General features: G+C 37.6%; 1 protein-coding gene across 5 annotated transcripts; it reads right to left on the bottom strand.

Moving 5' to 3' along the window:
• Nucleotides 1-1735: 1735 nt before the first annotated feature.
• lmo7b (LIM domain 7b) lies at nucleotides 1736-26897 on the bottom strand. 5 transcript variants are annotated; one of them, XM_055154646.1, is made up of 29 exons: nucleotides 26670-26897; nucleotides 24044-24114; nucleotides 23832-23901; nucleotides 22713-22819; nucleotides 21705-21735; nucleotides 20257-20370; nucleotides 20038-20173; nucleotides 16845-16992; nucleotides 16077-16136; nucleotides 14902-15052; nucleotides 14699-14820; nucleotides 13876-14059; nucleotides 12978-13156; nucleotides 12656-12902; nucleotides 11564-11833; nucleotides 10588-10702; nucleotides 9642-9803; nucleotides 9076-9239; nucleotides 8896-8959; nucleotides 7275-7300; nucleotides 7092-7199; nucleotides 6903-6992; nucleotides 6638-6801; nucleotides 5613-5665; nucleotides 4892-5075; nucleotides 4002-4163; nucleotides 3322-3430; nucleotides 2545-2647; nucleotides 1736-2434 (listed from the first exon to the last, which is right to left on the bottom strand). In XM_055154646.1, exons 1-29 carry the CDS (start codon nucleotides 26736-26738, stop codon nucleotides 2412-2414), a joined length of 3486 nt encoding a protein of 1161 aa, XP_055010621.1. In that variant the 5' UTR covers nucleotides 26739-26897; the 3' UTR covers nucleotides 1736-2411. The 5 variants fall into 5 exon arrangements, with proteins under 5 accessions (XP_055010621.1, XP_055010619.1, XP_055010620.1 ...); XM_055154644.1 differs by having other exon boundaries at nucleotides 12656-13156; XM_055154645.1 differs by lacking the exon at nucleotides 16077-16136 and having other exon boundaries at nucleotides 12656-13156.

Genomic DNA, 26897 nt, shown 5'->3' on the forward strand with positions numbered 1-26897 from the left:
ACAGAGCAGAGTGGACAGTTTTAAATAGTTCTGTCAACAACTGCTTTGGGGCATCTTCACATTTTCCCATGAAAGAAAACCAATAAACACAAAGTCGGGTGGTTTCCAGTACCCTACGTAAGAAACCATACATTTTTTTGTCAGGTCATGATTTTCCACTGACAAAGAGAAAGTCATCTTATTTTGCAGTTTCAATTAAAATCTTCCATAGCAAAAACACCAAAAACTCCAGACCAATAAATCAATGTCTAGAAGTTTATAGTGAGCCTCCCTGGTCCAGATGTTTCCAATCCTGGTTTTAAATGTCCTCTCAACTATTTAGCTACAATGTGAAAGGCTGTTTCATCCAGACAACTGTACAATTTAATGTTGTTTAAATAGTGCATAGATGATAAAGTTCTGCTGTAAAGAGCCAATGTCCTTAGAGAGGCATTAACAAATTACTATATAAACACACCAGCCCACTGTAAGTTAATCTTTCAACTCTGTAGGAGAATTCAAGTGATTAATGTTTAAGAGAATCCTCCATCCCTAATCTAATTCTGTAACTGTTAACTGACAGCCAGTGAGAGTAATCCTGAAAACAGATGGGGCACATCAGGAAGTGAAAATGTCTATACTTTGGCCCTTTGGGGAAATTAAGTAACTGACCAGGCCAAAGTTTGATTAAACATGTAGTGATTAGGGACAAAATGCATTCCAATTAAAAAACAAACAAAAAAAGCCATTAACAATTCTCACAACTGTGATTCATACAACATACAGTTAAACTGATCTACTAAAGTTTAATTTGACTAACTAAAGCATTCCCAGAAGGAAGAAGTGTCGCCTAATCAAACATTCACAATAACAAAAACTTACATGCAAACTTGACATCCAATACAGTACAACTCATGTAGGCCTACAATGTACAAAACATTTAAAACCACCACCCAGCTTCAGGCTTTAGGCCATTTGAACTGGCCAAGCACTTTGTAGAAAACAGTGTTACCAAGGTAAAAGTAAATTCCTTATGTAACCTTGTACTACATCAATAAACTGCACTAAAGCTGCAGTCACTAAGAATTGGACATTTTTAAAGCCCAATAAACCAAAGTAACAAGCCTCCTGCTGCTCGTAGTTTGTTTTGTTTTGGTTAAATGTAAATTTACAACAGTAACTTTACGTTTGACAGATTTTGAAAGGGCACTTCCTCATTGGCACAGGCTGAAATCCCTTCCCCTCTGAGCATTACAACACTCACTTCACCATGTACCAACAAGTAGCACACTGAATATCAAAGAGATCAAACAATATATTAGAAATGAAGTGCATTCAAGCTGCACTATCCTCATCCAGTTCATACTGCAATTACCTACTGTATAATCCAATGAAAATCTGCAATTTCATATTTTAAAAATTAGCAAGAAAACTATATGAACGGTACAGTACTGCAATATCTGCTATCCAAAAATCTAACTATACATATAAACACATTAAGGGCTTTGCAGTGTATGAGTGTCCATAATGTGCATAGTAAAACATGAAATAAAAAGTACACGCATGCTAGCATTTGTTTTGAAGTTAAATGTAGGTGTATTCTCGCAATATTTGATAACAGAAGCAGCTGTTCACCTAAAATGGTTCTATTCAATAGCAGCATTAGTCATGAAGCAGAAAGGCAAACTTTCTGATAAAACTGATTAAACTTCTGTTATCAAAGCAGATAAGGCAGAGCAAAATGAACACAAGCCTGTATAGTACAGTAATCTTTATTTGTGCAGTCACTAAACATTGAACATACAGCACATGTTTCACTTCACTTTCTAAAACTTTTGTTGTTAAAAATAATTTTAAAATATTCACAAGGAGATTTAAAGTTACAAACTCCAAAGGCTTTGACACAAATGTTCTTGGTCTATTTAGTTTATAATTAAATGTTTGGCAATTTAAAACAATGGGTTTTCAGAAAAATTATGGTGTCATCTTTAAAATATTTTTGCAAACACCACAGAGTCACTGCAAAGAGGACGGCTAACTTTACCAAGAGTCCAATGGTGACACCAAGTGGTAGAACAATAAAAGTCAAAAGATTCTTAAAGGTTTAGTGCATTGTACATAAGGGTCACAATAAGTAGACCTAAGTTTGTGTAAAATCTGTGTCACCCACATGCACCCCTGAAGAAAAGAAAGATTCCTACCAAACAGTAACTAATAGCTGAACTATACTTACAATTACACAACACAACACAAAAATCATAAAAGAAACAGATACATTAGGTCTAGTTCATATTATTTAATACATTTAAAACTACAGTTTAAAATAATTTAGATAACAAATGCACTCGTAGAGCTTCATGGGCATTAGTACACTGTTGGATGACGTTTGCAGGTGGACTGGTTATTCAGTGATATGCAGAGCTGTGTTTTGATCACAACAAGGCACTGCCAGTGGCTATAACAGACAATTACAAATGATTTTAGTATAATACAAACTCTTGTCATTGGTAAAAGAAGCATCTACATATGTGCGGAGTATATTAATTGAACTAATTCATTACTCACATTTGAGGCTGAAATAGCAGGACTCACAATAGGGCCTGTGTTTGTGGATCCGGACCTGGACTCCTGCCTCTGTTCCTCGGAGATCTCGGTAACAGCCCACGCACTGCACAATCCAAACAAAAATAGTTTAAGATTATTTAATCTGGACTGATTTATAAGGCCCAGTGAAGGTGGATTAGAGGAGCCCCTATGATTTCCATGATTTCTTCATCACAAAGCTGGTGGCTCTACATGTCAAGAGTTCACACTTGATTACTTCTACCTGTCAGTCACTCAGAGCAGGACAGAGGTGCTCCAAGAGGCGGAGTGGCTCAGAAAAGTGCCTGTGTTTGAGCTCAGAGCTATATACTGAATCTCAATTAAAATCACTAAAATATCAGAATGTCACAGGATCAGATCGTTTGAGTTTTATCCCTTTTTATGACTACAGTACACTATTTGCATCAATGGGAAACCAGCTTTATGATAAAACTTGTTGAATTGGTAAGGACAGTCAATTAAACTATTGAACTATTCAGATGGTGTTTCACAGCGAGTGCCAGACGCCCATTTTCCATGCTTGTGCTAATGAAACAAAGCCACGTCACCACGCAGTGCCCCAGAGGTGAGACTTTCACAACAGGCCTCTAATAGCAAACCATGACCTCCACAAACCAGAAATTAGACTTTAAATGCACCAGTAGTGTCTTCCCCAGTGAACAAGAAAACATACAAAATGACAAAGGAGTGAGTGTGACCCAAACTAAAATCAAAGCTACAGGGGTTTTAACCTCTCACCTGGAAACACGAGAGGTGGAAGCTCAGACTAAGAGCCTGTATGACCATAGCAGCCCCACTATCAAGGACCCCCTCACACACACAGCATGTCCTCAAGCCCGCCTCAGTCCTGGGGCAGCACAGGATTAGATCAGGCCAACACACACACACACACGGAGAAAACAGACACATCACATACAGAGGGCAGGTCCAGAGGGGGGTACTACTCACATTTAGTCAGTTTGTGTTTACTTGAAATGTAATTGTACTTAATGAAAGGAATGGTACTTTCACTCCTATTTGGGTAATATTTTTATTGAAGTTCCAGTGCTCTTGAGTAAAAGTTTTGGTTACTTTTTCCACTGTGAGTCAGTCTACAAGTGACTTAACATTGTCTACTTAAGGCTTAAAATATTAGTTTGTTTTTTGTCATATTCTTTGAATATACCAGATCTTAATTGTACAAAACATTTAATAATGCACATCAACTTCAAATTCCAAATGAGATTTTATATCCAGTCAATTACTCTTAGGAGTGGAAAAAGTACTTTAGAAGTACAAAGTACTGGTCGAAGAAATGACTCCTGGGGTAATATTAATTGCGTGTTAATTTAGTTTATTTAATCCTATTAGAGGATTTCTATCTATTCTACCCACCTTTGCCCAGCTCACTTGTATGTACTGTACATCAAAAACAGTACCTGCTTCTCTGTGGAGGCATGGACCCAGTGCTGTGGCGTGCAGAGGAGGTCCTGGAGGATCCACAGTATCCTGCAGCGGCGGACTGTGGCCGGGGGTGAGTTAAGGCCATCGAAGCAACGGGAGAGTGGCGCCAGCTCTCAAGGTGGTCCATAGACTCATACCTACATATAAAATTGATTTAAAAAAGGTCCCATATTACGCAACACTGACTCTTGTAGCTTTAATCCATGTTATAATGGTGTTACCTCATCAAAAACATACCTGGAGTTTTTTGTATTTTGAGTAAGCCTTTATCATCAGTCCATCTACATCTCCAAAGAATAAATCCTTTTACCATTATTCAGTAGAAACTGGCAAATTATCCAAATGATTATCATTCTAATGAAACTGGAGTTTAAAAACAGAGTGGAGCACTTCCTTCATTACCACATCACAAGTTGGAACAGAGTATTTTCTGTTTGAAAGAAGAACTCAGCCTAAATATGCAGTGTTTGTGTGTTAAACATGTGTGAATGACAAAACTCCAGTTAAGTTTAAGATGAGGAAATGATATAACAGATCAGAAAATAGTGTAATAGGAGCTGAATTTAAAATTATTTAACAATTTAATTGTCAAAATTGCAAATATTTTGATAATATTGGTTAATCATTTCAGACAAATAGTCATATTCACACAAAAAAGCATTATTTTAGGTGTATTTTTTCCCCTCATGTTTTGATTTAGTTATTCTACTTAAAAATACTAGGATTTAACAGCAAAAAGGTGTTGTGAAGGTTATGACAGGGTCAACTCAAAACACCGTAAACTCAGAGCTACACCAGGTCTAAAACTAAAAAATCATTCTGAATCAAACATGAAAAAAACACTAAAAACATCATGTCATCTAACCTCTTGATTGGGTCCCCGGGCGTGATGGGCTCTTTGTAAAAACTGGCACGCCGCTGGCGTATCCAACTGTTGTCTGTGAGGAGCTGAGTCCTCTTCTTCATTTCCTCCAAAATCTGCAGCCGCTCTTGCTCAATCTTTGACACTGTCTGGCTCTGGCTTTTCCTTTTCCTCTGGTCACCGGGCCCTGGAATAGTTTGACATTTAGATTTCACAGTTCATTAAAAGGGCCCATAGAATGCCATTTTCTGATTTATGTTACGTTTCCTCATCACAAACATACCTACAGTTGTGTTTTGTTTCATTCACATGTTTAACACACCAAACCTGCATATTTACGCTGAGTTCTTCTCTCAGACAGAAAACACTGTTCCACCTTTGTGTCATGTGGCAATGCAGGAAGTGCTCCCCTGTGTTTTTAAACTCCATACACCTTCAATTGAATTGTTTGGATGATTTCAGCCCTGCCAAGCTCTACTGAACTGAAGGCAAAACGTAGCTTGAAAAATACTGTTTCATGCCATCACAAGGTGGAACAGAGCATTGAGTTACTCAAAGAATTACTCAAACATGAGTGAATGAAGCAAAACACAACTCCATGTATGTTTTTGATAAAGCAACAACATTATAACATGGCTTAAAGCTCAAAAGAGTAAATAAAGCAAAAACTACAGGACCTTTAAAATAAAATACAAAATAATCATGACAGAAGAATCAGACTTGCCTCTGATTTGTTTCTGCTGGCTTGTTAGCGCTGGTGTGGACATGGACTTGGCCCTACGGCATCAAACAAGACCTTAGCATTATTTGACAACAGTGACCTATGCTTGCATTGATTTGATTAATTTATTATATATTTATACACTGAACATTTCTCAAGAGGCCACACACTTACAGCCATACCTCAATAAATTAGAGTGGGCAACAGATGAATAAAAAATGTACTTGCATCAATTTCTATGAATACTGTATACTGTCCTACATGCAATGATTATGTATGGGAAAAAAACAACACACCATTCAGTGATTAATTTAACCACTGAATTGCAGATTCCAAGGTACAACATGTCCAGGAATGATAATGGTTTTATCAGAGACCATTTGAGACTGTTAAAAGGTGCACTGTGTAACTTCTCTCCATGAAGTTGTTGTCTGGAACGTCCCACAGTATGGCTTTACACTCAGCTCTGTGCGCCACTTGCTGTCTCTGGGCTTGCCTGTCCACAGATCTGACATATCTCTACAATCACAGTAAGCAGGCAAGTTTTTGTAAGTCAGTAAAAGCCCAGGTTGTTGAGTAAATGCAAGATGGACACGTTTAATCCCATACCAGGACATTCCAGACAAAGGAACATCTTCCTGAAGACACACAAATGGAAGACCTTACACGAGAAAAGTTACATAGTGCACCTTTAACTATGATATATGTGGGCACTTGTCAGTGAAATCTAACTATGAAACTACTAGCTTTAAATCTACAATCTATGTAGGAAATCAGCTACCAATACACACTCGTCTACAGCAAAAGCTAGAGTTAGTAGTGGAATGCCAGAGTAATATGAAGGGGGAAAATTGCAATAACTGCGCTGAGCCTGTTCTGACCTGTGAGCGGGAGAGAGCTGAGCAAAGCCATGGGAGCCGTCGGCCCTGAGGAGGCACCAGCAGCAATGATTCCCAACATAGCAATTCACTCAGAAACCGCACACATGGGCAAACACACATAAAGTGCACTCAGTATGAAAAACATACCACTCGTCACTTGGTTTTTCCAGTGAAATTTCTTTTGCCTTGCAGGGGGAGCTTTCTGTCGCCTTAACTTCATTTGTGGCAGGACTGTTTTCATCTCTGGTCTTATTTGTCATGTCATTTACATGGAGGCACATCTTCTGTAGGTTTTCGTCATTGGTTACCAGCTATGAAACATCATACAAAATACAATGTTATACGTTTTGTACTACTCCATCTCTCCTTGTATTCTTTAAGTCGCTATGGTTGCATTGTCCAATAGACTCACTTTTGACTCATCTTTTTTATCGCTTGAAGCATCCTCTTGTGCTTTCTTCCACTCCCGATCTAGCCGCTCCTGATCCCGCTGGTATTTCTCCTGACAAATACCCAGACATCATTAAAAAGTACTGAACAAACAAGCATACATTTTTAAAGTAATTTTCCCCTCCAAGTCTAATGTTATCCTGAATTGTACCTGTAGGAGGCGCTCCTGCTCTTCCTGCCACTTCTCCTGCCGCCTGCGCTCCTCCTCTCTGTCCCAGGACCAGCTGCTGGAGGAGGGGCTCAGGGATGGCACCTGGAGCTGAAAGGGAATGAATAGATATAGGTAAAAATCAGGTTCACAACATTCAGTTTGACTGCATGGACCAGTACTTACATCTGATATTGCAGATTCAGAACCTCCTGCAAAAGAAAAACGAATTAAAAACACTTTTTATAAATGTATTGAATTATTAGTGCTATGCTTTTATCACACCATGCTGGGGAACCATCAGAAGAATAGAAATACATATACTGCAGAGTCCGTTTTGAGAGAGAACAACTTTTAGAAGTCTGCATTTTTAAAGACTAGAATACAGAAATACTTTGTGGCATTTGAATCTGAAGATTTGAGGAGGTTGGACATTTTAAACATAAAATTCAAGAGGCACAAGTGAGTCAATGTCACAGGAAGACCAAAGTTAGATTATGTGGGAGAAGAGAGAAATGGATAAAAATATAAAGGAGGGCAGTTTATCTAAAAACAAAATGTCAAGATGACATGGGATCATTTGCTTCAGATTAAAAAGAAAATGTTCTGCCTTCTTTGGTGAACAGAACTAAGGTGACCCACACATTAATTAGAGTTAAGTATCTAATTATAATTGTGCAAATGAGCAAAACAGTCTGCTAATGTGTACCCAGCTTGAAGATATGGCAGCAAAAATAATGAGAAAGACCCATTTGAGCAAGGCATGCAGCATGCCATATTAAGTCAGAAAAGGCAATTTCACAGTGTGTGATGAACACAGATCTGCTTTGTTCAGCTGTTTGTGATGGTGCACACAGACATCCCCTTTAAATGAACACAACACACTTCACACAGTGCAAACATTTACCGCACAAGTACACCCAAGAGCTGAAGCCTGCGGAACCCAGAGACAAAAGACAGTTCAGAGGAAGTCCCACCAACATTCACCACAGGGGGGCACTTCAAACACCGTGCAGGCATTATTATGTGCAGCCCCACAACAGCAGCAGCACAAGGAGCAACTGTACCCACGGTGGAAAAGTACTCCAAATGTACACTTCAAAAGGAGAACCAGTCAACTGCATACCATGTTTTAAGGTACTAAAGTTCTTGAAAGACAAAAGTCTAAACAGTTTCTTAAAGTTTTGCAATTGCATACCAGTAGGGCAAGCCTGGGGCCAACCACACACCAAAATAAAAGATTGTTCAATACAAAGGTTGGGCAATAAAAAAATGACCAGTCATGCCAGAGGCGATGAAAAAGGGGATTCATGTACAATATGGAGTGTTGAAAATAAGTGGTTAAACATTGCTCAAACATTCTCTATTTTTACATAATAGGTCTAATTTAAAAAAAAAAAAAAAAAAGACCAATTATGCAATAAAAAATAAATACTAACTGCATGAGTTATAATAAACTGAAATAATGATCTACAAAACTGGTGTTTTTTGGCATGGCACCAATCCTTTTCTAAACGTGTATTGAATAACAAAAATAATCCTGTTTAGATATGAAGAAAGTGTGATGTACATATTATAAATCACTGTCTTTTCCCAGGTTTCATTTTCAAAGCAATTTTAGCCAAGCACCTGCCACCAAAGCTGCAATACCCTTAGTTTACCTCTCTGTCTGAAAAATGCTGCTCTCCTCCTTTGATTTTTCCTAATTACATTATTATAATCTATATAAAAATGAACTGTGATTAATATGAGACTGGAGCACCAGACTGTTTAAATCATTGGTAAATTTGTGCCAATTTTCTTTTACCTTTATTCGTGGCTGTCCAGGGATTGTCAGTATGTTCTCCATCCATGTTTTGACAAAGATTAACCTGGTCAGGTGCAAGAAAACCAAATTTCACCCAATAGACAGAAATAATCGAGCCTCGTGGTGAGACAAGGGCTCGTTTCAGCCATTTGTTATAGTTTGTGTCTAAATATTGCTCACATTGTTGGGCTGCCCATTAAATTTGGACAGGGCCATTAGTGTGGTGTCAGTGTTGGCATGGTGATTGGGTCGGCCAATCAGAAGGGGCGCTGAAGAGGTCAAATCGAGGGTCTTCCTGTTCTGGCCTGGCTGAGTGTAAAAACTGGCCTCACTGGTGCTCCAATCTAATGAAAATAACAAATCATCAGCACCAAGATTTGAGCAACTCCACACATAGAACTTTTATTTAAAGGAACAACATGTCCACAGAGATAAGCAGGTCAAAATAAGTCAGTTTGTGGAGATGCACGCTCGCTCTGAGAAAGGATGCATGTTTTTATTTTGTAAAATTTTAATTTTATTTATTTTTTGCTTAAAAGTTACTCAGGGGTGCTTTAAGACATTTAAGGTGATGAACACACAGAGGAACTGCATATTAAGTTGTAACTCTTTATATGGAATAAAAAGACATTGTTTCAAGTTCTGTCCTAGATTTGAACATAATTCTGCACCATTGATAGTTTTTCATTTACACATTTTCTGTTGTACTACCAGAAATAATCAGGGCTGTAAACGTGTAATCCTACCTCTGTTCCCGTAGCGTCGGACATCCATGGTCAAACTGCCGGTTTGCAGGGCGGAGGCCATTTTATTTTTCCACTGGTTGAAATTCAGTTGAGACACAGATACTCCATCAACTGCAATAATCTCATCATTGATGCAAAGATGGCAAAGTTCTGCAGTACTTCCTGTGGAAAGCAGATACACACCATCCAAAATGAACAGTGAAAAGTGAGAAGCTCAGTGTTGTAGTCTCATGGATCAAGGCAAGCACAAAATAATTAGTATTGATCGAATGCGAATACATGGCAAAAAGCATATGTAGGCAAGTTAAAATAACTTAAAGAACATTTTACTTTGAGTAGATTGAACTTGACAAGTACAATTCTCTACCAGAGGAATAAGTGTGTTTAGCCTAATTCAACTAAGTGTTTCATATTTTTAATACAAAAGTCCTGTTCCATTGGTAGATCATTTTACTTGTAAAATTAAAAAAGTAATCTTAACTTATTTTTTGCAATGTTGGATGCAAAAAGGATAGTTTCAATAGATGTATAGTCTTATTTTGAAATTGTGAGGTAATGCCTTTGTAGAAAATCTGCCTTTACACAATACTTTATATTACAATTTTTCATTCTTTATACCTTTCAAACTATCGGTATTACAACTAGTCAATATTTTGCACAAACTTAAAATTATGTTGATTGCAAGGTATAATATTGCTTGTGTCAATAGAGGCTAGATTTCTTGTTTGGCACTGTGACACCTTGCTCTTCTCCCATCCATCGGTATAATGAGCTCCTTTGTTAGGCTGGACACAGCGCTCTGCAACAATTTTTTTCTTTTTTGTAAAAGCCAATTTGCCTGTTTCACCGAGCTACAACCTGCCGCCAACTATAATATTATATTTCAAAATAAATGAGACGGAAGCTCTGAAACTGCAATAAAACCTACCTACAAAAGTTAACTTACCTGGTTGAATGGCTGTGACCCTGGCCCCTGTGCTGTCCCAGTGAGTCTGAAAGCCAAAGTCTTGTCTGCTGTTCGGTCTGAGGGTAAGGCACACTCTCATGTCACTGTGATCCACCTGGAAGAGAAGCATCTGTTAAACTGACACCAGCACCTCGAGTCTCTGCTTCCTGTGGAAACTAGAGACTCTAGACCACTGCAGAACAAGAATATGTAGCAGAAAAGGAAACTGGAGTGTTGGGCCCATTTTGTAGATCATAAGCTCAAATGAAAACCCAGGGCTAGGCCATACCATGTCACTGGTGAGCTGTTCTGTTGTTTGGGGAGGCAGACAGATTGTGGATAATTGCTGCAGCTAAAACTTAGAACATCTTAAAGACTCACTGTGGAGTCTCTGCAGAGGCTAAAAACTGCAATAATGGAAGAGATGAGACGTGAGGAGTTGAAGCAGAACTTAAGATGCCTTTATGTTGTTATCACAAATTCTTAACGGTAGTTTTTATAATGTAAGATCTAATATAATAGTGATAAAAATGTTAGGCCATAATGCCCTGCTCTATGACAAACTCTTCAGAGATGTTGTACATTGTAGCAAACCATTAGCGACCTTCAATATTGTATAAATTCAAACAGCATACTGAGACAAAAATAAAAACTGAATATTATAAATATTATATGTATTGGGCTTGGGTACACTTTGTCCAGTCTATTTTATTGTCTGAAAATGATAGCATGATTAAGATTAGAAATGTGTAATTTTGACTGATGAGTCTTCAGCTTCAGTCACCAATGAAGCTAAGGAACTAAATTACTTGACTCTCTAGAATCCTATAACATCACAGAAAAAATACAGAAAGTTGAGCTATGAGCTTATTATGAAACTTTCTATTAGTTTTCCGATGTTGTTTTATTAAGATATGTAGTAGTGTATTAAGGTTTCAGTTATTTTAACAAAGTTGTGTGCTCAAATACCACATACATTCACTGGAGCACTGGACTCCTTCCCAAGAGTGGAACTGCCGTGTTGGGGCCCGTCCTGCACGGGGGACTGGGGGTAGTACCCGCTGCTCTGAACCACACTGGAGAGAACAGCACAGTTCTCCTTCTGTTGTGCTCTGTGCTCTGTCTGCATGACCGGAGTCTGGCCTTTGAGATGAGCCGTCGCTGTCTGCCTTTTCAGCAAAGTAGTGACAGGTGGAGAGACTTCTTTTTCATTATTCGACAGCCAGTTCAGTTGATTGTCATCTACCTAGAAAATGAACATAGAATGGTTGAATAAAGTAGTTAGACCAGACCAGAGAAAGGCAAAATTATCAAATATACTTTAATAGTTCACAAAATACTTTATTCAGCTGACACAACAAACAAAAGCTTACAACAGTGCAGCTCCCCATCTATAATTAATGAGAAATCTATCTAAGAAAACAAAGGGAACTTGAGCTTGTGCGCACAAACACACACACACACAGTCACAGTCACACAGAGAGAGAGAGGAACGGTCTCATTACATCACCGAGGATCCCTGTGCACCTTTTAAGCATTAACTTCGGTTTAGTCAGGCTTTTTAAGTCTGCGTCTGTAAAATAAAATCACCAGGTGGTACTTCTCTACAACTTTAAAGCTTTGAAACACTGCAGTTCCTCTCTATGGGGAAAGGGATATGCTTTCAAGGTTTTTACCATTTCCATGTTCCCTTTTGGTGCATTTTAAATTCAAAAAGCAGCATGAGGTACAGATTAAAGTGGTTTGGATTTATATCATTATTTACATGATTTATGTAATTATGTTATTGTCTAAAAGGCTATGCAGTTAACTTATATGTATATTTGAGTCTTGAGGTACAAAAAGGCAAAGCACTTAACATCTTGCAATCATAGAAAATATAGTGTTCAGATGTAAACACAAACTGTTGAGAAAATTACAGCCAATGGGGTTTACACTTGTTATTTTGAGATGCACAACAATAAATAAAACACAAATAAGTATAAGTCTAATGCCCTGTACTTAAAGCAAAAAACAGGAATACTGACACCTTGTGGTTGGCAAATAAAAAGCAGTCTGGTTTACTCACATTGTAAAGTTTTGGGAGTGAGGACACCTTGGATGGTTTGGTACCAAAAGGTCTGGCAGAGATCACAGAAGAGAGGCGATTTGAGCCCTCAGACCGGCGGTACCCACGGGGGAGACTCGCAGAACCGGACCAAGTACCAGCCCGGGACAGGAACTTTTCAAGACCAGGGCCATTGATTGGTTCCACGTTTACTTCCTGCTTCTCACTATGGGTTGTCTTGACTGGGGCATTTAATTTTTCTGTATGGCTAACAATAGTAAGATCTTTAGCAGCAGCGTTTAATTTTGTAATTTCCTTTGGCATAACAGGTGAGCGTACACACTTTTCTCCCGTCATATTCTGGGACATTGCAGGTACATTTTTGACATGGGTCTGTGAGCTGAAGGGCTGCTCCACAGAAGGGGTAGTGGCTACTGTTCCCACTGAAGCCAGAGAAGCAATGTGGTTGTCTTTGTCCATGATGGTTGTAATAGGTTCTGGCATGGTTCCAACTGTTGGCCCCTGAAAACAATGATTTCCCAAAATGTTGACACAACTTAGTTAACAATGGTGGATCCAATAGTAAATAAGGGAAAATTAACAGACAATATCTCATCCACAGGACATTATCTGGTTGTTCAACAAATTTGAATAGCGAGTATGGTCTAATGTTATATACAATTTGTCCAAAAGCAGCAAAAGAAAAAGTAATTTGTAGAATATAATTTCAAACATGGGTATACAGTGATATTCCTGCACTTATAAAGCAGATTCCATGGTAAATTCAAATTTGTGCAATAGGAAACATATAGTATTTTATATTATATTTACATAAATCCTGCTTATTTTGGCGGAGTTCTTCTCTCAAATGGAATACACTCCATCTTAAACTCCATGACCTTCACTAGACTAATTTGGATAATTTCAGCCCATCTCTACTGAACTAAAGATAAAGGGTAGCTGTTAACTTGAAAACTATCATGTCAATGATACCATCACGTGTGAATGAAACAAAATAGAACACCGGGTATGTTTTTGATGAGGCAACACCACTCTAACATGACACTGGTCAATTTTGCATAATGTCCTTTTTATAAAAAAACAAAAAAACAAAAAAACTGCTATAACGTCCACTAAAATGGATGCATACACATTACAAACTACAGCAACAATCTGAATTACACCGCTGACACTATTTGTTACTACTTACTACATAGAGATACAATCAAAGTTTAGCTCACCTGAATGTGTCCTGAAGTTTGTGGACAATAAGATGTGGGAGAGTTGTAGGGCATCTCTGTGGCGTAGCTTCGAGCCAGCAGTGCCCGGGTGTGTGGTCGGAGGTTAGACCTGGAGGACTTGGTTGGTGAGGTGGAAGGGTAGGGGTGGGTGGCTGGGCTGTGGCTGTGCTGTGACGGCTGGTCTCTGGAGAGTGGGCACACATGAAACATGAGACAAAGTGGTGAGAGAACAAGAGGGGGAAGGATGGGTCAGATTACAGTTAACAGTAGCACGGTCAAATCATTGAAGTGTATTAAAATTATTTGAGAAGTGTTACTTGAATTAACATTCCGTCAATTTAGTTTTAGTCTTAACAAATATGACTAGTTTTACGCCAGGTTTAGTCAAGTAATTTGGGTTTTAGGCTACTTGAGGTTCACAAACATGGCTAATCTTGTCAACTAAATCCAATTGTTTTAGTCATCCATAATATACATATGCATATTTTAATTAAACTTAGTGATATATTATATTATTTGTGTATTTTTTAAACAGTGGAAATTTATTGAATGTCCTAGTTAGTTATGTGGTGTGAAAATGGCTCACTTCAGTTGCAAAAATGCACATAGATAAGACACTGTGTGAACCAAGGTCACACAGACAAACATTGAGTTTCTGTTTATGGTCCGATATGGGGTTCTGGGATTAAAAAGTGGAATGAGTGGGATCTAGTCTTCACTTTTCTCCATCCTTTCATTCCTATGTTATATTTTTCCAACAAAGTTGAAAGTTGCCAAAATTGAGAAATATGTCAATGACAGTTTAGCATATTTTTAGACCAACCTTTTCATTGGTCCCCCTTGAGTAATAGTTTTGTGAAAAGTGCTCTTGGCTCCATGGGTCTGGTGTATGACATGCTCTCTGTCCTGAGACGCCCTGCGACGGCTCTTCCACTTATTCAAATCCTGAAAAGGTAGTTACACCCATCTGATCTGAGCGCCTCTTAAAAAAAAAAAAGTGCTTCAAATGAGAGCAGTTTCACTGACCTCGTGCCATTGGGCCTCAGTGTCCTTTGTAGCACTGCTCTTCCTTTTATATTGTGCTGTGCCTGGTTCTTGAGTTTCATCCAAAATAGTGGTCTCCTCATTTATGTTGCGCACAGGGTAGACCATAGGGATATCAGAGAGAGACTTGCTCCTGTTAAAAACAAAGCAGCATCACAAAAGATACAATATTACAAATAGGGATGGGGAATATGGCAAATCATACTTTTTAATTTTTCTTATCAAAATAAAGAACTTTCAGTATTGATTTCATAAACACAAGACAGATTTAAACCTCCCGCACACTACAGAATAATTTGCAAGGTGTGGTATAGTTTAAATTCACAACTTTTTTGTAATCTCATTCTCCTAACGCCTATGGTCTGCTCATTTTGTTGCATGTTTAAAAATCATTTAAGATAAAAAAAAAAAAAATTAACTGTAGTATGTAGCGGGCTTTAATTTGGGCTATTTTTGTGTTAAATTACATCTATTCTCAAAGTTTGTATTCTGCTCCAAACATCACACTTTTACTGACAAAGGATTGGTTGTAGTTCTCTCGATTTAAAAAAAAGACCATATCATATCACTGACAATTACATATGACTGAATCTTAATTAAAATATAATTATTTGCCCAGCCCCAATTATAACAAAATGAGACAGATGAACTGAAAAAAGCTTTAAAAGCACTTTGCAACACGACAAGCATGTAAACAAGAAGCTGAAGAAAAAAAAAAAAAAAAAAACATAATTAACAGTGTCTCAGAGCCATAGTCCAAGAGTGAGCAAAGACAGAATGCAAGACAAGCAACACTGTGGAAAATGCTAACAGATGTAGCTGTCTATAACACATCAGCCAAAGCTTGTAAGAAGTAATAGCCCCGCTCTGGGCAATGGAAGCTGTCACGACTGACATTCTAATAAATTACAGCAGCATTTAGCAGGTGCTTTATCAAAACAGTGACATTCTTTGACGACAAGAACCAGTCTGTGATCACAAACATTTTTGTCATCTGTCTAGAAATCTCCCGTCATGTCTGCACAAGGATTATTAATGGTACAAGTTATGGTTTCTGATTAATCTAAAGGAAATGGCAAAAGCAGCTGAAGCAAAGCCAATATTCAAGTCAGCAAAAAAAAGTCCCTCAGCAGCGGTCAGCTCCAACTCTGACTTACCAAATCCAGCCAGGATTCACCTGAACTGGTATTTCTTGATTACTCAGAATCTGACCTGGTCTACAAAAACAAAAATACACAAGATCTAAAATTAAAAATACTAAAAACCACAAGATTCATCTAAAATAAAATGAAACTTACTTTTTATTATAATTGACCCACTATAATATGAAAAAGCCCTCACATTTTAGATTCCAGAACTTATTTTACACAATGTATAGTCCTCCAAGAATACAAGTCCCATTCAGTTTCTTCTAACCAATCAGAAATTTTACAATTGTAAAAATGTAGGCAGATGTACAGAAATGTAACATGTATTTCAGCACATGAGCTTTGAGGGATAAGATGGATAAATTAAATACTATATGGATACTGAAAGTATTTTGGAGGACTTCTGATTTCTTGGTAACACAGACTCTTCCATAAAGTAAGGTTTTTACTCTTAATATCTTGTTGTTCATCTTCATTCCTGTTGGCTGTTCAATTTCGGGTCACCACAGTGAAACATCTGCTTTTAGTTTATCCATATCCTCTGAATTCTCTCCACTCACACAAACTACACTCATAAATATGACGGTCTTCTAGGGCTCCTTGATAGCCAGCATCTTTAATAGTCTATATTAACTCTCAGATGTGATTTGTAGATTTAATTTGTATAAGGTTGATAACATGAGAACAATTTTTAAACAGTCATTTGAAAACCAATGGATTTACACAAAACTATAGTCTCATGCACGACATTTGAAATCTAAATTGCTGGGGCCAAACCTGGACATTGGACTGGTGCAGCCCTTCTCTCCTCGTGCTTGCTTGGCCTTCTGTAGAGGAGCAGGTAAATGCCCTCTGTTTGAATGAGCTAAAGTTTGAGACGTCTCCATCTTAAACACCTGCTCAGCCTCCGCATCACTGCCACAGCCTGGAGGAGATCAAACACAAAAACATAATAAAATGACAGGAGCAGGACTTTGAGGAGGAGAGAAGCAGCATAGATTTTAGTAGTTTGAACTTGTCACAAAAAAAACAAATTAGTAAATGTGCAATGTGATTAATTTCAATTGAACAGCAGAATCAACCACTGAACTGGCCTCTTTAAACCATATAATTTTGTCTACAGTAAACCTGATTCCTTGTATTTAAGCGTCTCCTGGATAAGAACCTGCACCCTGTAGTTTAAATTGACTCAATTTTTTTCTTTTTTGCCAAAATAGCAGTTGCCTGGAAACAAAACTGATTTAACCAAGTTAGAAAAATCAAACAGTGAAATGGTAATTGGTAAATAAGAGACACAGCGATTATCCAATATTCACAGGAAACAAGAAAATCAATAACCAAGCCCCTGTCCTTACACCCGCAAACAAGGAAAATAAGAAAAAAAAAAAAACTCTAAAAAAAATCCAGTGGGAAAAGAAGAAACCAAGGAGAACTGCAGTGAAGGAAATCCACCCTTAATAGACAGGCTGTAGATGTGTCCAAGACTGACATCCATCCATTTGCAGATAGTTAAGGCATCTACAAACATGTTTTGAATGCATAAGTTTATTTTATTAGCCATTATTATATTATTAGCTTGTAAAAAATAAAATAAATAAATTAAAACATTACACTGAACTGATTCTTAATTGAAAATGAATTGCAAATCTAATCACAGTTCTTGTCAGATTAGGTGATGTGCCCTTAGAGAAGATTACCATTTCCATGAAGTCACCTATATTCTGTGCCAAAGACACTAGCCATGTTGAGAGCTCAACCGTGAAAAGTTAAGGAGGAATTATCCGGAAACAGGACCATCCATTTAACAAATAGGAAACTCTTCTGGGAGAGTGTGCAGCCAAGCCTAGGGGGAAATTTGTGCCAAGCATCTGTGCCTGTCCCAACACACAAACATATCCCCCCAATATCCATTTATCACTGACATGCACGCGTCCAGAGATGACAGTCCAGACAAATGACACAATAAAATAAGCAAAAACAGCTTTACTTTCTCAGTTTGACAGCAACAAGTGGCTCTCTTGAGAACAGAAAAATCTTTAAGGAAAGGATGAGCCGTCTTATAGTTCAGCAAACAAAATTTATGGGAGAATTGTTTGTATCCGTGGCTTTAGTGTGTGAAACGCTGGATTAAAAATGGCTGGATGAAGGGAAAGCCATGAAATAAAGATTATGTGGGTGGAACAATTTACATTATAAACACAATTTAAAACGGTTTAATTTTGAACCATTAAAAGACTACACACTTTTGCTTTTATCTGCCATATAGTTGTAATCATGGATAAATAGGTTATATTTTGGATATTTAAAATTGCAGTGTTCATGTGAAACTTAATTGTGTTAGAAAATTATGGTGCCAAATGGAAGCTGACATCACCATAAACCTCAACATAATAAAACACCACTCTGTTGGACCATGCTCTGTGGATCATGCTAGCAAACAAATTGTTTTTTAAACAAATCCTTGTGTATCACTGATTAAGAAAATAAAGTGAAAATAAACAGAATGTGTGGAATATAGGAGTATACAGATTACACAAACATGCATCATTGAGAAACATAACATGGTTTAAAGCTCTAAAAAGTCAATTTTACACATTTGTCTTTTTAATTAAGGGTGCACAATGTAACTTTTTTGGTTGGGGGTCAGTCCCTGCTTGTTTCTATGGATGTTTCTTTGCTCTGCCTGAAATGTTCCACAGTATGACATTAAACAGCTCTATCTTACATTTATTCAATTACTGGTGGTTTTATAGTTCAGAAATACCTTTAAAAAAACTGTGTGGAGTTGTATGAGGTCCATCAATGGACTCTTGTCCTCCCCACCCTCACACATGACCCTTCCCAACCATTTAGAAAGCCTCGTCAGATCAGGAATCAAGATGGCTCCTCTCACACCTAATACAGTAGAGTCAAGAGTTCTAGCATCAACTAAGTTGAACTCTCCCCCATACAAAACCATGCCCGTTTCACCACAAAAGGCCTTCCCAGCCATCTTTCACTCCAACTCCCCCCCTGCTCCACCCGGTCCCTCACTCAAACACTCTCCTGCTCCCTCTCCCAGAGTTTTTATCACCTAGAACTTGGACGCACAGGGCCTCTGCCGTTCCCAGGACATACAGTCCTGATAAAGGTAATATCAGGCATAGACTATGATGGAGCTATATCTCCAGTTACACCACATAGATGGGTTAACAGAAGTTAACAGACTGTCTAATCAGAGAAATTTAGTTCACATTCCCTGTAGGATGATAGCCTCCAGTGCCACTGAAAATAATCTGAAATTCATATTTCAGATTCAAATTTGAAGTTAGGAGGGGTTGATTCCATTAACATTAATTATGATTAAGAAACAGCTGCGTCTGTCCTTCTCAGTAACACATGATCGATTCCTTAGGCCTTGGCATCTTGGATCTTTGCTTCAATTTTTTCCCTGTGAATTTACACTCTGAATTTCAACTGCTTAATTCGAGAGCTTGAAAATATGTGTTGAATATGTAAAAGGTGATTTTTTTTATTTATTTATTTATTTTTGAGTTTTTAAACATGTATTCTTAAAATTTCATCAACTGACATTTGGAATAAAAAAAATTTAAACATGTTTTTTCAGAGTTAAAAATTATATGAGCAGTTAATTTGCTTCATCAGATTTTGAATTTTATTTTCCACAGGGCTGCTTCTCCACAGATCTGAACTGTAACTCTGTCTGGTTTGGTCTCCATGATGATGGACAGCAACCACATTGTGACACATTTCAGACAACACAATTACATTTCCATGGAGAAGAACATTTGACGGAGCCTCCACCAGAAAAGCTACACAGTGCACCTTTAAATTCCAAAATAAAATAATCGGTAATGTCTTGCTGTTAATTACCCATCATATGAAGTATCAAAATACATGTGATCATTTCTAACTAAAATCATCCAGGCTCACTTTTGAACCCTAAAGCAATGTTTAAAAAGGATCACACCTTCACTGTTTGTGGTAGTTGCCTTGGCATCCAGAGAGTCCACACTGTCCAATGAACTCTGTCTCTTGAAGCTTGACCTCTTGGTTTGGGTCTCCTCCTTGTCCTGGTAGTAACAGCTTATGGAATCATCTAAGGCCTGCATTTTTAAACACAAGTTTAAAAACAATCAGCAAACTCAAACAAAGGAAAAGGAACAACTTGAAATATGGTTTCGTCTACCCTAGATAAGGCAAGTCCCAGCAGTCCTTCAAAAGACTTGAAGTTCAGTTGAGGTCCTTCATAAAGCAGGTCCTGATTAGCCTTTCTGCCCAGCCAGTAGATGGTTATTAGCACCTAAAAAGACAGACAAAATGTTTTAATTACTGCATTAAACTTCAGGTTTTCTGATTGCCACAATATTTAAAATGTATGAATATAAAAAGATTAAAATCAGCCGTCTTTTGTATAGCTCAATGCAAAGCGGAATCACAATGGAAACATGATGGCCATTTTAATTAACGCTGTACCACAAGTTTTCCATTTCACAAAAGTAAAAACACAAGGTCCTGAAATGGGAGTTTCTACTGCTGTCGAAAAATTACTGATTCTTTAAGACTAATAGTCCAGACTGACTAAATAAATCATATTCAACTTGACAATGAATAAAGGAAGTACCAAGTGAGATGCAACATAAAGGCTGTTACTGAATACAATACCTAGAATGAAAGACTAGTATTACTACTTAGACTTGTTTTGTCCAATATTATTTCAATAGAAACATTTATCACTTATTGCAATTGCCTTGTGGTCATTGTCTGTTGGCACACTGCTGCCCTCCTCTGTACATCAAGGTAAATGTTGCTGAGGTTGTGGTTAAATGAGAAAATAGAAATAAAATTGAGCCAAAAACATAATGGAGATAAAATAGAGTAAAAACTGTAACTACTATAATTATGTAATGCTTGGTAATATGGTAATATACAGAGAATAAAAGGTTTGCAGTTTGACTTGAAAACCGTTGGGTTTAAATGAAACTGACCCTAATTGAATAATTCATTGAAAAATACATCACATTCCACTGAAGAGGGCAGCTCTGCCAAGGCTCCTCATTACTTTGTCTATGTTATCAGCCTTTGTGCAATTCAAATGAAGCTTGATAGATAAACTCCTGAGCACTGGGCATACCCCGGGTGCATACAAGCATGCATATGTGCTCACATGTCCTCTACATGCGCAGCCAAAAAACAAACTGTTTATCAAGTTCATCAAGTTCATTCCCACTTGAGCAAGGAAAAGTACATGCATCATAATTGGCAATACATACATACTATTATATTATCACCCATAAATAAGTTAAATGGTTCACAGATAATTTGGGGAGCGCAGCAGGCCAAGTTACAGGTCAGATCTGTAGAGAAGGGACCCCACTTTCAATAACAATAAATACTTTTGAAGTGATTTTTGAGCAATTAAAACACCCATAATTTAACAAATGCAGTATTGAATTTGACAGACAAATACAGTCTCCATGGAGATTATGTGTGGACATCCCATCTGCAAAGTTGCATAGGGCACCTTTAAAATTGACATGCTAGCAATGGCAGCTACTGACAAAGTATGAAATGCCTTAAAAAGCTTTGAGTTCTAAATGTTTAGCATTATAGGTCACATAGTGTGCCGATACTCACATTTTTGAGTCTCCTGCTGCTCTCATCTTTTCTGTAATGCAGTTAAACAAATCACTGGTAAAGAAAGGCTTTCAATTCATAACATTTGAAGTACACTAGGCTCATATTTGTGGAGGTAAGTCAGTGTTGAAACTCATCTTTATGGGTTTTCATTTGTGCTGCTCTACTAGTTACGTACAGTGTGCAGTGTGTGGGATAAAGTGATCTAACAGCGCTGTGTGTGATCTATACAGAAGAGGCCATTCGCTCATCAGCTTGTGAAAAGCTGCATTATGACAGACATGCCTCATAGATTTAGAAATGCAAAGCGACTCTGACATTCATTACCTAGTGCTAATCCTTCAAAGTACTTTTAATAAGTCCTACAGTGCCATTTAGAAGTGGCTAAACCTATGGGGCATAATAGTATATAATTTTTAAAAGGTCATTTTGCATTTTTCATCAGGGCATATTTAAAGCAGGAAAATGAGATAATTTAAACATTTCTGACAAACTCTAATGCCAATATGTCTGGAAAGCTGAATCCACCTCTTGCTGGATGTACCTGGTCTGAGGAATCTTAGAAGTGTCAATACTTGTTCAAAGGAACCATAATACTGTGTAGGGTTTTATATCACAAGATTATCAATATCACAACACTGGTTAATGTGATATCCACACAAAAACTACAGGTAATGTTAAGGTTCTTCTTTTGACAAATTTAGAAGATGGTCCATTGAAAATTGAAAATATTTCTTTTATCATGTTCAGCTTTGATTAGTCTTCAAATTTTCATCTCAACAATTTGCCTAATAAATTAAGAAATTTACATTTTTGTTTTAATTTAACTGATTTAACTACTAGATTAAACTAGACTTTTCACAACATGCATTTTGTGTGTGGGACTGCATATCAGACAGAAAAATCATTACAAAAGCACAACAGAAGATCACCAATTATAAAAGGCAGATGATCATAGAGTCAGTTTGTAACAGTTTGTACATTAAAATTCAGCAAAAAGGGCAGTACTTAAGTGTGACACGTGTGGACAGGTCCTGCAGGTCTCCGGGGTGGAAGAGCTGGGACTCGTTCAGCCCCAGTTTGCCACAGGCTTTCAGGAACACACTGACATTATCCTGCAGCACACACATAGAGACATCAAACACAGAGGCAGTGCAGCGGATTACAGCAGCCACAGACTACAGGGACTCAGACTGTTGGGCTTTGAGCTGCTTAGCCATCTTGAACTGTTCATATGGACACTGAAAACCATATGAGCAGTATAAAAAGTGCACTGTGTAACAGGAGGGTCAGTCACCTGCTCATCTCCATGGAGATGTGCCTAGAATGTTTCACAATATAGCCATAAACTTATGAATCTCCATGGAGACTTGCAAGACAAATTACAGGTCAGATTTGTGGAGAGGCGATCCCACTCATAGTAAGAATGGGCAATAAAAATACCAGTAGTTGAATAAATGTGAGACAGATTAGTTTAATACCAGACTGTGGACAAGTTAAACCAAAGCATTAACATCTCCATGGCCCCTCTCCAGAAAAGTTACACAGTGCATCTGTTCACAGTTGTTAGTGTTGAATGCAGCCATTAGATACATTTAGTACTAGAGACGACTAATAATGAAGTCCAGTATTTAACTTAGCACAATGAAACTCCTCTGTGGTGACATTCTGGTGTCTATAATGTTCAAATTTGATCCTAGAACACATAGTGGCCTCTTAAGATATTTAAGCCATGACACGACAGACACTGCATGTACCAAAATGCTTTGGTTTCACTTCACCATTTCCCACAGTGGGCATATTGATACAAATGTTATTACAGCAGAAGCAGATCATATAATTGACCCTAAAATTTATGATAATTATGAGGAATAAGTATCGTGAACAACATACTGTTGTTGACATTTGCATGTTTGTCTGTAGTGGTAAAGGATGCAAAGCTTTTATTGGCCCTAGTTACATTTAATCTGATTGTGGTTACAAGGTCTGTCTGTCTGTGAGACAGGAAGCCACCACAAAGGAGAAGGCTTCCTGGCACAGGTGCAATATTTGTGTTTGCAGAACTTGAGATTGGCACATCATTTGCCTTTTTAGGTTTAATAATAGAATATGGCTGTGTTTACTTACCAAGCCTGCAATAGGAGTGGACAGCCTATTCACCCTCTTTATGATGCCAGGCTTTAACTTATTGATCAAACTGTGAATCATAGTGAAATTATTACTTGAACAAATTAGAAGAACTGCACAATTCAAGCCATTTTTAAAAGTGACAAATCCATTCAAAATATATATATATATATATATTACAGATTATTTAGAGAGACAGCTCCATTACTTACTCACAAAGAAGGACGCCGTTTTCCAAGGCTGCTCGAAAGTCATTGCAGTCAAAAGATTTTTCAGTTACTTCCTGAAAAAGAAATAAAGCATTAAAATATATATTTTAGTATAGTGTCAAAATCAGCAAATTATGAAAAACATTTCAGTTGTCAGGTAAACCATTAGCAACACAAAATTATTTAAATTATTTGAACATCCTGTGTTTTCTCTTTAGCTCTTTAACCCAATTTAACCGTGAAACAGCAACATATAGTAAAATGAATGTGCTTTCAAAATTCAGAAGCTATTTTTTGCCTGAACTCTAAATAAACCAGCGAACAGATTATTTCACATGGCAAAGGGAAGCAGGGCTAGCAGCTTTGTAATGAGCACACAAAAAAATGGGGCTATTAAGGTTCAGCTCCATAACTAAGAGTGGGCCCCAAAAGGCTATTCTTCTCACTAATTAGTCCCCCCAGGAATCCACAATCACAATTCGTTAATGGCGGAGGAACAGGGCATTGGGCGAGGGCGGAGACAAAACATCACGATGCCATGTTACAACAATACAAAGCAAGTAGTGGTCAAAACACAACATGTTTTCTTGTTTGGTGACAATAGTAAAAGAGGAAAACACTAAAAATGTTGTATTTGTTAAAAAGAATCACTTTGGTATGCAATATGTGGTCTAAGATGTAATTACTGAAATTCACAGCCAAGATTAAAAAAAATAATAATAAAGCAAATTTCTTAGCAAATGTTTTCTAAGGCTGTAGACAATTACACAACGAAGACACCATTGATCAATGAATTATTAATAAAATATCTTCAGCCTTTCTTGTTGTCAATTCATTTCCATACTCTGGAGGAAAACAGCTTGTAATTTGTACAGACACAGATGTTGACAGATGCCCTGGGGTAAGCTGACAGTAGTAAAGCTGCCAATCTGCACAATCTCTGACCCCCACTTGACACCCACACAACGTTCAGGTTAGGTGGGTGATGATGTGACGAATCTTGCAGTTAGGCCTGTCACGATATTTACAATATAAAGGTGAATATATGATGATAGCTGGATCAATATTTTGGGGCTCAATATTTACTGCATGTACATTTTCATTTACAATGGTGGGGAGATTGTAGCCATAATTATGCATAAGATTTGAGCTTTAGAGTGTTGAATAAATAACTTCTATGGCTAATTATTGGTCCATTCTGCCATTTATTATTGTTTATTCGCAATATTTCACTTCAAACGTTTAAGTTTGAGCCCCTTTCCTACTCTTCAAGTTTCAGCAGTCATAATAAATAGCTTCTATTATGCCAATAAAGTCCAACTTCTAAAAATGTTTAAAACTATTTCCTGAGTGTGCGCAAAAACAAGATCCCTTAATTATAGAATACCGCTCTTATCAAGCATCTGCAAGCACTGGAAACATTTCAGAGCAACTGCCGATAGTCTGTGGGTAATTATGAACACTTAAACATATGGAGCATCTTACAGCACAATAAGTGACAAATTATTATTGCTCCAACACAGCATTATGGTCCACATTAGGAGTGATTAAGTCCGAATGAAGCGTTTTTACAATAAAGTGGGCTTGTTTTCCAACCCGACAGGTGCAGCCACAATAATACTAAACAGATCGCCATTGAGCCACACTTTCATCTGTCATTGGACCAAAATGGGAGGGGAAAATTGGTGTGGGCCGCCTGCCAAGAAAACGCTGAGAAGGATCTGCTCATTTTGTTGCACTCAGACAAAACTGACATTAATGGTCTAATTTAGGCCTCGACAACATTTCAGCTCAAACTGTACAGGATGCACTTATGGGTTTTGAATAAGAAGTGCAGATTTTGGGTAGGCAGAGTTTGGCGAGGCAGGATCTGAATAAACTAGGTAATTTTATACCACATCCACCCATACATCCATACATACATAGATGAAGTCAAGTGAGTGACAAACAGCTAAAGGTGCATAGTCAGTGATCATAGTGTTGGTTTGGAGATGGTTTTGATTGAATAGAAGAGCCAGGCTGAAATGGTAAAGTAGTATGAGGCTCTTTAGCTGGCCAGCACAACAAACAGGGCTGGCTTACAAAGTACACCTACAAACTATTGTGGCAATCAAATACTTTTGAATCAAAGTCTCATAGGATTAGTCAAGAGCAAGTCAGCGGAGTTTCCCCTCAAGTGAAAGTGAGAAACATATGCTGTAACAGAGAACACTGTATGATCACATGAAAAATTTGTGACTTTTAATGTTGCCAATACAATTTTTAAAAGTCCTTAAAGGCTTACTTAGACAGAAATGTTTTCAAAAGCTAAATACTCTATACTGGCCAATAACCATCGAGTCCAAAAAGGAAAGGAATCTTCTGCAGCAAGCTATAGAGACTTGATATTTCAAGATACTGTATATTATCCCCTTTCATTTCCACATTTCATCTTAATAGACACATTTAAGTTCTCACTTCTAACTTGCAATTTATTCATTTGGCAAAGGCAAATTGAAAATGAAAATGTTCATCAGTCTGAAGTTAATGTATGATGTCAGTTATATAAGGTAAATTGCACGTATTTCAGCCTTCAAGAGAAGCAGAGTCTATTCTCGGAAATGTTTAAGTGCAGGTCGAAACTTTTTACCTCAATCCAGCGCTGAGCCTCGTTGAAAGCGTCTGTACAGCTCAAACTTGTCTGCTGTCGCCACTCCATACTTTTCTAATCAAGAAAAACTACAAAACAAGTTCTAAGTGTGCGCTAAAATCATTAATTATTCAAAACAATGCACGGTAAACCAAGCTAGAGAAATGCGGGGTTTTGTCTCTCGCTGCGTTTATGCTTTGAGCTGCACCGGTGACACTGCGCCGCTAA

Source organism: Boleophthalmus pectinirostris, unplaced genomic scaffold (genome assembly GCF_026225935.1).
Source record: "Boleophthalmus pectinirostris isolate CB_2022bp ecotype Guang Dong unplaced genomic scaffold, ASM2622593v1 HiC_scaffold_19, whole genome shotgun sequence".
Classification (NCBI taxonomy): domain Eukaryota; kingdom Metazoa; phylum Chordata; class Actinopteri; order Gobiiformes; family Gobiidae; genus Boleophthalmus; species Boleophthalmus pectinirostris.